The 17228-nt window shown below is 42.9% G+C and overlaps 1 protein-coding gene across 1 annotated transcript in view; it reads right to left on the bottom strand.

Annotated features, from left to right (window-relative positions):
• UNKL (unk like zinc finger) overlaps nt 1-17228 on the bottom strand; it is a 453251-nt gene that overhangs the window by 109749 nt on the left and 326274 nt on the right. The window contains exon 10 of the mRNA XM_069209876.1: nt 16566-16743. Within this exon, the coding sequence (XP_069065977.1) occupies nt 16566-16743 (178 nt within the window). The remainder of the gene's footprint in view (nt 1-16565; nt 16744-17228) is intronic.

Raw genomic sequence — 17228 nt, 5'->3', positions numbered from 1 at the left:
TGACTTTAGCGAAAACATCACGGTCTGACTGCCGGCACCGCCACTTTTTTGCCTGCCGACGGTGGTCTTAATCCTCCCTTGGGGTTTACGACTCCTGTGTCCACCAGCTTTTGCATGGAGGTTCCACCGCCATGCAAAGGCTGGCAGAGATGGGGTGCCGGGTCATGGACAGCCCCATCGCGCTTTTCAGTGCCTAAATTACAGGCAGTGAAAAGCGCAACGGGTGCTGTCGCACTCGAAGCACTGCAACATTGTCGCCAGCTCGATTACGACCCGGCGTCAATTTTGTGGGTAGTTTCCAGCTGGGCCAACGAGCGGAAGACTGAAGTGGCGGTCTTCTGACCTAACAAGGAGGCTGCCCACCAAACTCGTAATGAAGCTCCATATAAATCTTTTTTAAAGGGAACAGAGTTATTAATTTAGGGACTGTTGAGGTAACCACAGCTTCCACTATTTTATAGAAGGGACGTACAGAAAAAATAACAAACAGGACTAATTTGAGATAAGTTTTTTGTAACCTATGTGTCACAATACTGCAAGTGGAACCTGTGGCTTGCACATTACATTGTGACAGCAATTATTAGCCTATATTGTGACACCTGGGTAAAAGTAAGGCTTGCTCCAACTTTTCAGAGAAAATACTTACAAATAAAGGGCTGAACCAAGGATGTGGCCTGGGGCCTCTTTTATTTACCTTATATTTCTCTGACTTAAGATCAGTCCTCGTGCCTCAATTCCTGTCTCCCCCAAAATTGTTAGGACAAAAACTGAGTGACCAGCAATGCGTAGATGATACACTAGTATTAGACAATACCTCTGATGGGCTATAGAAATTTCTAAAAGAACTCAACACTTATATTATATGGAAAACAAAATAGTTTGACTGTATGATAATCAAAAAAGGCACTTGGAAACTTAAAGATATGATACTTGATCATTCCAATAGTTATAGGTATCTTGGTGTATGGTTTGGAGTGCGTGGAGGTTCTCTAGCACATCTGGTGTAATTAAAAATTGCTGTCTTAGCACCTAACCTCCTCTTCCGCTTGTTCAATAAGATGACAGGTCCACATATAGGACCGATACTCCTTTTGGCTGCCTATGAGTTAATGTCAACACTAACTTTATATGGGAAACTAGCTAAAGAGCGTGAGACAGCACAGTATTGAACATATAGCCTGCCCTGGCTTTTTTCCCTTTAATTACACAGACATTAGTCATAAATATGTTTTGAAACAAAAATTATTAGTTTGGTTCATCATCTTTTCTTCAATTGGTTATCCAACATATTTGATTACCCAGAGTTTATAAATATTTTCAATCTCACATAATGTAAGTTTTTGTTTTTGTTTACATTATAAACAAAAGCACATATAAACATGTTGTTGTTTATCTGTGACTATTAGTAAAACACCTTCAATAATAAGAGTATGGTTGAGACAATGAAGACATCATAAGACAATTGAATGAAAAGCCGAACTCCAAACATGGCACAAGTTAGTAAAACCTCAAATAAAAATACAATAAAAAGATTGTGAAACAAGTTTGCAGGTCAAGTTGCTATGCATATGGGTGAAGCGAGTATTCTACAGAGCCCAGTAGGTTTACAAAGAGGCGAAATGCTCCATTACTTTGTAACCCATTTCTCTGAGCTTTTGTGTGTGCGGTACCCCATGCTCTAAAAAGATCACGAGCTATGTTATTTATTTGTGTAATGTGATACAAGGTTACTTAATAAACGTCAGATTGTTTGTGTGACTACATTTAGGTGTCTGAATACATTTTTCTGTGTGTTCAACACCGAATTCGTATTCTAACACAGATCGTGATGAAATACAAAAGCAATTTTAGCAACAAATGCCCCAACCTTTACAAGGCCCCTCATACTTTTAACTTGTAGTCAGTCGCAAAACCTGAAGATAATGGAGAACTCACTACTATGTGTATTGCACACATTTAGCATTTAGAAACAAAGTAAGTTACGTTTTATGTTCAAATTAAAATAAGATATTGGTCACACAACTGAGAGCTATCTAAATATATTGATTCTACTCAATTACTATGACTTTTAGATATGATCAATCATGTTACCATTATTTCCTTGCGTGCAATCAAAGCTTATGCAGATTTCTTTTTAAAGGTAAGTTTGGGCCGTTTTAGACATGCGGACGGGTTTTTACCATCAATGATATGAGACTACAAGCTCTCTGCCAATCACATTGTACGATTACTGTTCAAAGGTCACACAACAAATTGCAACATAAACTCGAAGCATCACATCCTGCACATTCACATAACCGCAGTCATCCTCCTAACCTTCTCGTGGACAGTTCAGGTAACACGATTCCCGACCCTCCCTGGCGCTGAAGCGCTGACTCACCGCCCGCCGCCGCCTCTGCTGCAGAGTGAAAACGAGTTTAAACGCAGAAATCGTAGAGCACAGGAGCTCCTCAAGGCAGCTCCACTGTTCACGTGACCTGAGCCAAGCAATTATGCTGGCATACGTCACACTCCCACCAACAGGTACGTTCCGAAAGGACACACTGGGAATTAAGAAGCCATGTTAGAGATTTTGTGAGAAAACCACCAAAAGGACTGCAAATGAACTCTCCTCACCCGTAGAAGGCACAGCACAGAGGGGTTTGGGAAACTGAGAAAAAAGAAATGCTTGACGCATACATGACAGTGCTATTTTGCTGTCCTTCGAATTCAGTGTCAGGACCGGAGTCTGATTACACCTTCTTTCTTCACTTTATTTTTAACAGCAGCCATTTTTTTTTTTTAACATAAACTACCTTTCCCATAACCTCAGGAAAGCTCAAACAACATTAGCCAAACCCAGAGCATTGCCCCCATTATCGTCCCACAAGTCTATCCATGCTCCCTCTTTCTTCGCTGCTGCCATCACAGTCCCTCATTCATAGCTCTTGTAGCTTTTAGTTTCCGTGTGTGCGAATGGGAGCGTTGGGACTGCATCTCGCACTAACCTATAGTCCTTTTCAGGTCACAGAGGGAGAAGCGAGTCACTTCTCCTTACACGGTGGGGATTATTGTGGACCGGTGCGGTATTTCCTGGAAGCCAACAGGGAGCGCTCTCGGATCACTGAGATGCTCCGTGTCTTCCATGTGCGCTGGACTCTGCCACTATTTCCACAGAGTCTCCGGCGTGTCGCGGCGCCTCGGCGGAGCACCCGCAGTAGCCGGGAGCTGGACGCCCGTTTGGAGCTGTATGTCAGTGGAAGCCTGATCAGAGCTTCATTGCTTTGCCCCGGAGGCATCGCAGTGACCTCCACACTCGTTGAGAGCAGGTCTGTAATAATTAACCCCGGGGTCCTCCTGTCAAAGCAACAACACGGTCGAGGAGGCGTATTTTTCTGCTGTTATAATTGAATCAGCCCGGCAGTGGATCTGTTGGAGAGACTGGGTTTCGTTATCAACAAAAAATAGTCACTTCTCCGACCACAACAGAGGGCGACCTTCCTTGGGTTTGTAATAGACTCCAAATCCTCCACTCAGAGTCTTCTGGCCAAGAAGATGACGAAGATCCGCCACGAGTTATACAAGACATTGGTGCGTCCCCGGACCTCCCTCAGAAACCTGGGCAAGCTGGTAGGCCTGCTGGCCTCTTCCATAAGGCAATATTTCTGTGCCCTCTGCACTACAGGACTCTGCAGCCTTTTAAGGCGCAACACCTTAAAGAGGGGCTTTCATATGCAGCTCTGATCCCTCTCAAGGACGAGGTCTGAGGAGATGAGATGGTGGCTGGATCACATGGAGGCCTGGAACGGCAGTGCCATTTTCAGATCAAGTCTCGATTTGGTGATCGAGTCTGACGCCAGTCTCGTTGGCTGTGGTGACAGTTGTGGCAGTGTTTCCACAGGAGGGAAGTGGTCATCCAACGAAAAAAATGAAAAGTCACTTCAAATAAATTGCCTGAAGTGTTGGAGGAGTCCTTGGCGGTCCGGTGTTGGACGAAGGACATGGTCAAGTGTTCGGTCCTATTGAAGATGGACAATCTGTTGGCGGTCTGCTACATCAATTGCTTAGGGAGCCCCCGTTCCAAGCCGTTGGTGGAAATGACGAAGCAGTTTTGGGAGTACTGCCTTTAAAGGGAGATCTCAGTGACAGCATAGTATCTCCCAGGGAGGTCCAACGAGGTAGCCACTTGGCTCACCAGACATTTCGGGGACCTCAGTGCCTGGCAACTTCATCCAGAAGTGTTCCAGATGATTCAGAAGCTCTGGGGCCCGTTTTCAGTGGACATGTTCACTTCTTGTATCGATTCCCACTTTATCCGGTTCTTCAGTTGGAAACGGATCCACAAGCGGCCGCAACAGACACTTTTCTCCAAGATTGGAGTAGGGAGACGGGTTATGCTTTTCCACCATTCCCAATGTTGATGAAATTGATGGCCCTGGTTCGCAGACAGAAGGTGTCCCTAGTGGTGATCTTGCCTTTGTGGAGGTCTCAAGTGTGGTTTCCAGTGATGCTGGAACTTTCTTGGGATTCTCCAATCTGTCTACCCCAGAGACTGGACATACTTTGGGATCCTCTAGGGAATCCTCACCATATGGTTCTGGAGGATCCTTTATGGCATGGAGGATTACCGGTCTAGATGGAAGAGCAGAGGACTTTTGGAGGTGGCTCAGGGTCTCCTCTCCAAGGCTTGGGCTCCTGGGACGAACAAAATGTACACATCCACATGGGGACACTGGCTGTGCTGGTGTTTGCAAGGGAACATTCATCCTTTGGAATCCTCTCTTCGCTTGTGACAGGAGGAATGGTGTACAGGTCGGTGAACACCTTCAGGTCCGCTATTTCGGCGGGTCACCTGCTTATTGAGGGTCTTCCCAGAGGGGAGCACTCTTTGGTGCGAAAACTGATGAGGGGGGTAGGTTGTCAGTTCCCACGGCACCTAGGTATTCCGCATTGTGGGATGTCAATCAGGTACTTTGTCCGTTTCAGACTTGGCCGCACAATAAATACCTTTCCAGGAAGGAACTGTCTGGTAAATTGGCAATGTTAATGTGCATGGTCTCCTGCCAAAGGGTGTCTGATGTACGAGCACTGGACATTTCAGGAAGGGTTTTCACTCTGGAAGGAGTGACCCTTCATATATCCTGAAGGATGAAATGTCATTTTAGTGGAGTATCCTATCCATCCTTTCCTCACAAACCTAAGCTCTGCGTTGTCAGTTGCCTTAAGGTATATGAGGCTGCCAAAGAGAAGATCAGACCGGCAGGTGAGTGGCAATGCTTTATATCTCTTTGCAAACCATTGAGGCTGCTTCTTCTCCCACTATTGCCCGGTGGGTGCGGAGTATGCTGCAGGAAGTTGATATAGATATTTCCAAGTTCAGGGCACACTCGGCAAGGAGTACTATGGCATCCAAAGCATTGGCGTGAGGCACATGTTTGGAAGACATCCTGAATGCATCGGATTTGGCTTTGGACTCTACATTCAAGAAGTTTTACTTTAAACCTGTGGTCCATATGGCTTCCACAGTAGTGGACAAGTTTTGACTTGGCATAACCCGAGCCTCCGGTCCTGACAGACTGAAAAATTTCCTTCCTAGCCAGCATAAACGAAAGGACATGGAGGCAAGGATTATGCCATCCCTGCAGAAACTGGCTTTTTCTCCCATTCCCTCTCTTTCTGTGGTCAAATTTCTGATTATCACCTATTCAAAGGAGGGTATAAAGTTCTTCTGTCAAAATGACCTGCAGATATCGTATTTGGGTGCGTTAAGTAATTGTTAAAGAAGCATCTCACTGGATACTGTCTTTCAAGGTGAGACTATACAATGTATAGTTTAGCAAAATATTACATTTTAAAATCCTCTTCTATATCTGTGCAGAGCAATATGTGTATTGCATTTCACTGATTCTTTCATTCTATTGGGGTTCACAGTCGACCATTGCTTGGTTTTTGCAGGCAGTTCAATTTGGAGGCATCTTTAAGAACAGGTAGCACTGATGAAAGGAAGTGTGCTCCTTTTGACTGTATATGTGGGACAACATCTGAATGGCTGCAATGCAGCATTTGTATAGCACCTCCTACAACTCATGAGGCCATGAATAATTTCTAGGTGGTAGTACAAAAGGCTACTACATTGTTTTACGTGATTGGAAGAGTGTAAAAGGAAAGAGTGGAAGGAGTCATGTTGGGATGTCCAGAGGGACCGCACTTGCCACAAATTAAAAAAAATAGAAAATTGATTTTGTTACGGGTCAAATGGGATCCTGCAACTAATTTCACAAAGCCAAGTTATGGTCTCCATGTTAACGTTCTTGGGTACGTGGTATGAGTTTGAAGTACTAAGTCTTGTATTGACTCAAAAGGCTTTGACATGAGGCACAGCAGCCTTACAGTGAGATCCCGTACAAAGAAAGGTATGGGTGACGGTGGTAAAGAGTGGTGCACCCCCTAAACATCATGAGAGTATAATCAATGATAGTTCATCTTGGTGGTTGTCCATAGTAGGGTAGAACACGGTGCTAAGCGGCGAGGTATGCTCCACTACCCAAAACCATAATATAGTGTTCCGGAGAAACACCATGCCAATATTTTTCCAAGATACTGCAGCACTCAAAGAAGGTCGTAATCAACACACCATCCAGATGAGTTTGGTTGTACTAGGTTCCTTTTTATTCGTAGATATGGAACAGGTGACTTTTTCAAGGCTTATTGGGTATGTGAGGTCTAACCTCTATATATTAGAATGTAACAGAAGTTGGATATGAAGTCAGTCACTTGTTCGTTCAACGGGGTATCTAGTAGTCCCTGATGCAACAGACCATGGTAAGTCTAGAGCCTGAGGTTCAACAGCAACAGTGGGAGAGTCGTAGTCCGAGTGAGATCCCTCCTTGGCACCAGTCTCCTAACCAGTGGAAACATAAGTAGACACTTTAAAAAACATTGTGTTTTACAGGCTGAATAAGTAGGGCATGATGGCAAGGCCTATTGTTGATGTGAGACATTATTGTCATAAGCACTCTGCTGTATGCATGTTGCAGTACAGACTTTAACAAGTACAGCAGAAACAGCACAGGACATATGGTTCGCTCAAGACAGGGTGTGGGCCTGTATTCAAGCAGAGAAACAGCCTATCATTTGTGATTTTAAGTAGTGTTAATAAAGCCAGCTTCTGAATTCCCCAGAGGTCCGAGACAAGTGGGTGAGAGAAACTGCGTCAACATGCAGATTCCTGGTTGTGCCCCTGCTTAGCAAATGTCTAGTTGTGGTCACTGAAATGAAGAGGCATCAACAAGCAGAACAAGTCGGGGAACATATGGCCTCACAAATCTGGGCCATCAGCATAACGTGGCAACTGCACTCTAGCAATTCCTACATCAGCCAGGGCAGCAATGGAATTGGCGTAATCACTTTCAGGAGCTCTCCTTTCCAGTCTGTTAGGAACATGTCCCCATTCAACCCTAGTTACTCAAACAGTAGAGCAAAAGGAGAGCATATATCGTAAAGATGTGCCAGTGTTCTCATGTGGACAAAGCTGCTTTCCTTTTGTCAGCGGAACCTGTCTAGCAGTTACTTTAGCAGACATCCTCACTACTGCAGGCTGCACCCCCTCTATTCCACTGGTTACTTCCTAAAGTACCTGGAAGCCATGTGTGCACAGAGAGAGATTATGTCTTGAGAAGGATTCTAGAGGGATTTCCCGAACTTGACAGGCAACCCAGTCTTCAATAGTCAGCGGAAAGCCCTTGAGGGCGACCTTAACTTCCATCTTCAAATGCACCTTTACTAGTCATTTATGCTAGTAGTTGAAGGCACTCTGTCAGCACCCTAGGTGATGACCGAACATCAGAAGAGATGGATTCTAGAAAATCAGTGCTCTCAGCAAACTGTGAGCTTGAACAACCTCTGATACTTACCAGAATTGGGGATATGGAAGTAGTCACTGTTGAGATTCTATGATGACATCCAATCTCCAGACTGCTTATAAGGGATTACCTCTGGTACATCACTACCCAGAAGAACTGCTTTCAGACAAACCTGTTGATGAAGCACATTTTTAGGATGGGGCAACGGCCTTTGCTCCTCTTCTGCAAGCTTAAGTATCTCAAGTGGTTGATCGGTATTCTTCGAGACCCATGTTTTATTGGATTCCTACTCAGAAGTCCCTGACCTCTGCCTCCGGGCCCTGAAGCTGTTTCTCGACTCTTCAAAGTCTTTGCATGCCTGAGGATGTCTCTTTCTGAATTTCTGAGTCCTCCAAGCACCTCTATGTTCATCACTCACTTTTTCAAGGTTATTAGATTCCATACTGAAGCCGTGTGGGAAATGCCCTTGCTCAGCCAAGCAGGGACCACGCTTAAACTTTCAACCCATAAAACTTGCTTTTGGACAGGCCCATAGATTATAATCACCCTCTCCCTAAAGCGCTGCCTTGAACTGAAGCCATGTTTGCACTCTCAGGGAATTGATGTCACAAGGCGGACGGAGAAGGGAAAGGCCATTGATGAAAATGTGAAACTTAAAAACTACGCAACTCTTTGGACTGCCAGTCTCTCTTTGAGGATTGTGAGGCAGGTTCCATGACAAGGCTGCCATTGCCTTCACTGTGTTGGTGTCAGGCTGAATGGATCAGACAGTCTTGTCCACCTCTTTGCTGAACCATTCTTCGATGCTGAAGGGCATGTTGCACACTGTGACCGCACCACAGTGCCAGCCAGAAGCCAGTTATCTTCCGCCATCCTTCTTTGCAGCGTGCCTCTCATGGCACATAAGTACGAAATCTGTGTCTGCTAGGTCCATGGCTGCCGTCATAGCCAGGATGGAGGACAATCTACCTTCCACCGGAATACTGGTTGCCATTAGTTTCAGGGGTGTAACCCCAGAAGTCTTCCCATCAATATGCCCTCAAGGGTCCTACTTTTCCTCTGGGAGCACAGAGAGGGCCAAGGGAAGGTACAGGGAATGCAGGTGTGTAGCTTTCTCTATCACAAAGTCTAATTTCGCCATAGCCTGTAGGCACATGGAGGCGGAATCCTGGATCCTAGATATATGGCATAATGGCAATCTCTTGCATTGACACCATATTCCTGAGCAGGATGTTCTAGCAGTGATCTAGCCGAAGCAGATCTAAACACAATCTAGGGTTTCAGCTCCAGCACAAAGAGGAATCCTGGATCTTCAGTCAGGAAGTTGAGGGAGACATCAGCCTTGATCATTAGATCTGGCATCAAGATCAGCATTGAGGTTCTCAACCTCAGTGATGCTGGAAGCGGATATCAAGTATGATGGCTTGAAAACCCATGACATGATCACCAGGGGGCATGTAAGAGGCAATAGAAAGCTCACCATTTACCAGGGCGTACTTTGAGAAACAAGTCACATGAATAGAGACACTGGGCTTTGTGTGCTCTTCTGTGCGTTTCTCGGTAGCTTTTCAAGAGTGGTTATTTAAGATCTGGATTTTTTTTTTATAAGATGATAGTTTCTGATGCACATTCTGCCATAAAGTACATAACCATAATAGCCATTTTCTTTCTTTGTCCTTGAGGAAAAGCTCTGACATAGTACACATTCTGTAACAATTGTTCAGAAACAGGCAATGTATAAACACTCTTACTGCGGGCAGTTCTCAAAGATGTTCCTTGGATTGCATCATCCACAAGCTTAAAAAACGAATTAATAAAAGGTTTTCCCAAATAAAACCTGCAGCTAAGAGATCCACTCACCTAACATGAGAAGAGCAGGGCGTCCATGCACTAACACATGTGGTAAGAATCTAAACAAAGGTGATGCTACAGGGAGGAGTCAGGGTATGGCAGGGAGGGAAATGGTAATACAATGGTGCCATGTTTCAAACATCAATCACTGATTTTTACCTTTGGTTAACACCCAAGCACCAACTGCATGATGTATTGTTACTGTCTTTTTCAGTGCATGTATGTACAAGATGTTATAGCCACTAATTAATAACTTAGTACAGTGAGCTCAACCGACTGCAGAAAAGAGATCGTTTGAATGACTTTTGCTTAAAGACACTACATTTTTCTTTTGTTTTTAACCAGAGAATTCTAACCTTCACATAGGGATTATTTAAATAGCATCTGAATCTTTTGAAGATCTAGTGTCGGAGATTCATTTTACTCAGCGTCTTGTGTTTACTCCCTGATTGAGGCTCTGTCGCCTTTTTAGCTGTGTAGACTCCTTCATCACGCCTCTTTCTTCATACTCTGTTCCAAATTTCTCATCCTTAGCCTGCTTAATTTTTTAGTTACGTTTCTTACTCTCATCAGTCCTTGGAGTTTTTGCTTTTCTGCTTCCTTCCCTTCATTTTTCTTTCAAAATCATGTACTGCTCCACCAAGTCCCATGGTTTAGTTAATTAGTTAAATAAAGAAAAAGCAACCTCGGTGAAGCTTTTAACTTGCAATAAAACATTAACATATTTTGCAGGTGCAGGTCCCTCAGTCTTTAAGTGTGCAACCTGAAAATAGCAGAATATTCCAAATACCGTAAGTTTGACATCTTGGCACTGTTTATGAAATCGGTCTTTTGTTGCCAGGATGATGTAGTGCTGATTACCTGGGAGCATGCTTTCTTTAACCTTGCTCTTATCAGGAAAACTGACTATCTGCTCTGCAAAGTTGTGAAGTCACTTCTGGCATCTGGTGAACAGTCTGCTGCTATCTGTATGGAAATGCCAAGGTCTTGGACTTATGGTGATATTGCTCTGTGCAGTAAATTAGGTATTTCTGGGGTGCCTGGATGCACTAGTAGGCAGGTGGAAGCATTCATTGATAATTAGTCACAGGCATTTAATCGACAGCTTGTCATGTATGTGAAACCATTTTGGTTTTCTGCAGAGAGAATACTATAAACCTTGTTCAGAGTGTCCACTGTACCTACAGGGAGTGCAGAATTATTAGGCAAGTTGTATTTTTGAGGATTAATTTTATTATTGAACAACAACCATGTTCTCAATGAACCCAAAAAACTCATTAATATCAAAGCTGAATATTTTTGGAAGTAGTTTTTAGTTTGTTTTTAGTTTTAGCTATGTTAGGGGGATATCTGTGTGTGCAGGTGACTATTACTGTGCATAATTATTAGGCAACTTAACAAAAAAAAATATATACCCATTTCAATTATTTATTATTACCAGTGAAACCAATATAACATCTCAACATTCACAAATATACATTTCTGACATTCAAAAACAAAACAAAAACAAATCAGTGACCAATATAGCCACCTTTCTTTGCAAGGACACTCAAAAGCCTGCCATCCATGGATTTTGTCAGTGTTTTGATCTGTTCACCATCAACATTGCGTGCAGCAGCAACCACAGCCTCCCAGACACTGTTCAGAGAGGTGTACTGTTTTCCCTCCTTGTAAATCTCACATTTGATGATGGACCACAGGTTCTCAATGGGGTTCAGATCAGGTGAACAAGGAGGCCATGTCATTAGATTTCCTTCTTTTATACCCTTTCTTGCCAGCCACGCTGTGGAGTACTTGGACGCGTGTGATGGAGCATTGTCCTGCATGAAAATCATGTTTTTCTTGAAGGAATCAGACTTCTTCCTGTACCACTGCTTGAAGAAGGTGTCTTCCAGGAACTGGCAGTAGGACTGGGAGTTGAGCTTGACTCCATCCTCAACCCGAAAAGGCCCCACAAGCTCATCTTTGATGATACCAGCCCAAACCAGTACTCCACCTCCACCTTGCTGGCGTCTGAGTCGGACTGGAGCTCTCTGCCCATTACCAATCCAGCCACGGGCCCATCCATCTGGCCCATCAAGACTCACTCTCATTTCATCAGTCCATAAAACCTTATAAAAATCAGTCTTGAGATATTTCTTGGCCCAGTCTTGACGTTTCAGCTTGTGTGTCTTGTTCAGTGGTGGTCGTCTTTCAGCCTTTCTTACCTTGGCCATGTCTCTGAGTATTGCACACCTTGTGCTTTTGGGCACTCCAGTGATGTTGCAGCTCTGAAATATGGCCAAACTGGTGGCAAGTGGCATCGTGGCAGCTGCACGCTTGACTTTTCTCAGTTCATGGGCAGTTATTTTGCGCTTTGGTTTTTCCACACGCTTCTTGCGACCCTGTTGACTATTTTGAATGAAACGCTTGATTGTTCGATGATCACGCTTCAGAAGCTTTGCAATTTTAAGAGTGCTGCATCCCTCTGCAAGATATCTCACTATTTTTGACTTTTCTGAGCCTGTCAAGTCCTTCTTTTGACCCATTTTGCCAAAGGAAAGGAAGTTGCCTAATAATTATGCACACCTGATATAGGGTGTTGATGTCATTAGACCACACCCCTTCTCATTACAGAGATGCACATCACCTAATATGCTTAATTGGTAGTAGGCTTTCGAGCCTATACAGCTTGGAGTAAGACAACATGCATAAAGAGGATGATGTGGTCAAAATACTCATTTGCCTAATAATTCTGCACTCCCTGTAGTTCTGTAAAGAACCATAATCATTACCTGACTAGGATGCTGTAGTAAAATGACTTTGTTTTCTTCTCATTGTGGACACCTCACCTCATGCAGAAGTCTCTCATCCTGTGCCTCTACACGGGCCGCATTCTGTCCCTAACCTCTCTGGGCTGACTATCTCTGTGAGATACAGGCCAGGTAAGTGTTCATTGGAGTTCATTTGTGTTTGTTCTCGTTGATAAATTTTAAATAGCATATTCAGCAGAATTTGCCCTCTTATGATATCTTTTATATAAATTGTAATTCACAGGTATAATACATCATCCCTCCACAAAACATCATCTTAGGACACATGCTTGCACTTGCTAAATCCAGCTACTTTCAATGACCCCATACAGTACTATCTGTTTGTTCTACCCTTGATGCTACAATCAAGTGCATCTTGCATAAAATAATTTGAGGGCAATTAGCCATAAGCTTTCATCGATACAGACTCCAATTAAGGCACTAGTTTGCTCATTTTGGTCTATATTGTACCCAGTCAAAACAGCTGCTAAGCTAGTAGCTTTTAGTAACGTACCCAGTACATATCTTCCTGCTGCATGCACAAACCCTATTATAACCCTTCTCAGAGGGCATTCTTGTTCTGAATGAAGGGTGGTAGTCATGATTTCTAGACAGGTATACCACTGAAAGTGGACAGATATGTCAACTAACATTTAGAGTCCTGTGGTGCCAGGTTGTATTTTTTTCTCTAGTCTTGAAGCAATTGTTACTACTGTTGACAAAGCTAGAAACACATGGGTTGTTGGTTCTTCTAAACTGAGAAGCAATAGGGAAACTCAGTTTCTGCTTTTGGTGGTTCTCAAGGCTTTAGAAAACAGGTCTTCCTAGTAAGGTATGTCTCTAACTCCATATCCAAATGATGTGCTGACCCACAGTATAACTTCTTTAAAAGCCCACCAGTTATGCCATTGTGGCTAGGCACACATTACCCTCTCAGTACGATTCAGCCCAGAAATCAGTTCACTGCATAAATGGTATGGTCATGTTTTGAAAGTGTGAGACACATGCTTTACCTCTCAGCACAGGAAGGGTCAATTGGACTTCTGAAAACAAAGCATAACACATCATTCGAGTGGCCTTAAAAGAGTTTACTTCAATACTGCTTTGTCCTGCACCTCTGCACTATACTGCATGAATAGCTGCGACACACCTGAGAAGTCATTACTCCCGACCAGGCAAAACCATAAAGTAGAGTTCACAACAAATGTATGCCAATGTGGAACCGTAAGGAATGCTGAATTTCAGAATAAAAGCGATAAACTGAACCATTTAAAATGTGAAAACTGCAACCACTTAAAATTAGGGAATGAGTCTTGTACCAAATACTAAATTCTACTTCATAAAAACTATAAACCTTGCATAGTCCTCAGCGTCATCCTATCTTCAGCGAGCTCAATATATGACTCTTCATATGAAAAGGTCTTAATTTTTAAAGTTTTCCGGCTGAGGTGATGACAAGGTGTCGTAATCGTCAGGAATTTCAGGACAGCCACATGCAACCGCTCATGTGGTGCTTCCACTATAAACAACAGTACCACATGCAACTCCATGGCAGTAGATGAGACTGGCGAAAACATATACAGCAGGCCGATCAGAAAGTCTATTCTCTTTCTCTCCCAGCGTCTTTTCCTTTCCCCTATGCCTAATAGCTTTCCTTCTTTTCCTGTTTAATTTCTTCCAGTCAGTCTTTTTTTTTCCTCCCGGACATGAGAGCCATCACTCTATGTGTTAGAGGCCTTCGAACAACTGGCACACGCATTAATGGGTGGAACGATGATCTCATTGGTGTTGGCATCAATACAGATTATCTCAATGCCTTGACTGGGGCCAAATGCTTTGGGGTCAACACACCCACTTTTGATGTTGGAGCCAGGACAGGTGACATCTTAGGTTGAAAGGAGTGCAACATCAAGCTTAACATCAAAGGAACATGGCACAAGTGGCATGACATTGGCCAAAGCCAAAAAGCAATCGTATGACATCTGCAGTGCTGAGGGAACTGCGAAGGGAAGAGCATATTGCATGAGTTGCACAGGTTTGTATAAAACCTCTAAGCACCCCTTTCAGGCAGACTTGGGAAGTGGACTTTCAAAAGTATTTATTTTCTTTCTTTCCACTGATGCTAAAATTCAAAGTACATTATCTCCAGCACTCTACATAGCAATGTGAATGGCCTGGTCCGAACATTTGCTATGATGTACAACTTTCTTTACACATGAAAGTAGCTTTTAGATCAATAAACTGGGTATCAGCCCAGAAGGGACTAAGAATCTGCTATTATCTCCATCGTGGACTATCTGAAGTGCACACTGGACACAAATACAACTTCCACATGTGATGCTATATAGATTTAACCATCATTTGACCGTTGACTCGATTTTGCTTGAGTAACTCCATTTTGTGTCCTGCTGAAGGGCAACACTAGTATCATTCCTTACAAAAACATGTTTTTCTCTTCACCTGCAAAGAGTCGAACAGCACACATTTTATGTGGGATGTGGACTAGATTCGAGTTCACAAGGCTGAGACTGTTTTTATCAGAGGAATGTACAAGTCTGTCTCAGAACAAACACTGGGAGCCTGGCCAGCTCCTATGGGTGTTTTCGACACAGACAAAGCACAGCCAGCGTTTAATTTCATACCAGAGGCGAGGGGGTACCCAGAACCTTCTTCTTGAGGAGGTTTAAGGTATAAAAGACGGTGAGACTTGGCGCTAAGACAGGAGCTCGCCGGTGGAGCGGACACACTGCCCAGGATCTGATTTGTGATCCCAATCGAGGGCTTCCTGCCTTGGCTAATCAAGGATTCCCCAGTCGCGCTGTCGAGGATGATATCAACAAGCCCAATGATGATTTATTTTAAATCTGGACTATTTAGCTTAAGTATATATGCTCTGTTATTACATTGCAAATTTCTTTTCCAGTCTTGACCACTTCATATATGCATTTATCTTTGTATATACACACATGTTCTGCAGCAGTTGAGTTATATGCTTATTTTAATATATGTGTATGAACTTTATTTGATATCTGGGAAGTGCCTTAATAAATCCATTATTTAGATAAGGAGTGCTGAATTATTTTTGCATTATGCCCTCTTAATTTAAGTGAGAGCAATACACCACACTTTTACTTGACCTGACTGCTTCATTCAACAGAGTCCACATGAACTTGGCTTCAAAGGAAGCTTTTTTGACTGGATCTCATCTCACCTTTCAGACAGACCCAGCATCATGTTCCTGTTCCCATTCACATCATCCTCTTTCAGCTTCAAGGCAAGTGTGCCACAAGCCTCAATTACTGCTCCAGTCCCTTATAAAAGTCTACCTCAGGATCTCACCCACTCATTCATCTTGCCATTCTGAACAGACATTCAGATCATCCTAAAACCAGAAAATCCAAGGAAGCTTGACAACTAAGGCCTACACTAAGGCCTTTGAAATATGAGGCAACAGTTGCACAAAAGCCTTAAACTTAACTCTTCCAAGTGGAGATCTCAAGATGCAGAGATTGGAAGATTGTTAAAGAACTCAGCAATCTCAGAGTGATCAAGCATTCATGTTACAAAAAGTGCCTTGTATGTTGTTCATACGCTATGTCAAACCTCTCTTTCTTTAGGAATGTTCTATTTAGGAGTCATGGTGTCTCTGCTGCTAAGTATAAAGAATTGAGAACACTATGGGCCTGATTACAACTTTGGAGGAGGGTGTTAATCCGTCCCAAATGTGACGGATATACCACCCGCCGTATTACGAGTCCATTATATCCTATGGAACTCGTAATACGGTGGGCATGATATCCGTCACATTTGGGACAGATTAACACCCTCCTCCCAAGTTGTAATCAGGCCCATAGTGTGGATAACTTCTGCAAGCCCATCTATGTGATCACATCTCACAAGCCCTTGAAATATTCACATGTTTCCAAGCGCCAATTACTCAAATTACCATAGAACATATTCCACAGAGGACACACACTAAATAGTTATAGATTTACAGGGAAAACACATTTTTGGTATTATGAGTAACTGAAAAATGCTGACAAATGTAGATATTGTATAGAGAAAAAATATTTTGGCTTACCTGCTACTGATTCAACAGTATTACTAGAAGGATAAAATGGGAGAGCTTTGGCATTAACACTTGAAAGCGCTGTTGGGGATGAACTGTCTGAGCCAATACTGGATGCCAGACTGGAAGTTATACTGGAGGTTATACTTGAAGCCAGTGGGTTTGCTACTGAAAAAACACTGAGGTGGTTCTGTTTAAAAAAAACATAAAAAAAAAAAAGAATAAGGCATTGCAGGTAATAAGATCAATATAACTTAAATATATCTAAAATGCACCTCAAAAAAAGCACATTCATCAAGTTTTAGCAGTCCGGTTAAAATATATTTGAAGCACGCAGAGGCACTTTGTAGATTTCTTTTCAATTTGTTCTGTGAAAAATTAATTTATAAACAATTCATTACAAGTCTTATAAATTTAGGAGCGGACAATTTACACCCTCTAGTTGTTTGCTTAGTACTTACTAGTCGCACTCTACCATGATGCCATCCCACAGTTCTTGTGGTACTCTCAAGTTTGTATGCGTACTACGGAACTGTAATCAGGGGACACACAGTAGTTTGACTGTGAGTTAGGGGAACATGTGGGATCAGTGAGTGACTGGATGTACTAAGTAATTTTATTTTCCAAAGCATTAAGTATAAAGAATATCAAGTGAAACATCACTTAATTGCCAAA

Source organism: Pleurodeles waltl, chromosome 10 (genome assembly GCF_031143425.1).
Source record: "Pleurodeles waltl isolate 20211129_DDA chromosome 10, aPleWal1.hap1.20221129, whole genome shotgun sequence".
In the NCBI taxonomy this organism is placed as follows: domain Eukaryota; kingdom Metazoa; phylum Chordata; class Amphibia; order Caudata; family Salamandridae; genus Pleurodeles; species Pleurodeles waltl.
Note: the sequence above shows the minus strand (reverse complement) of the source record. Positions and strands in the feature narration are given on the sequence as shown.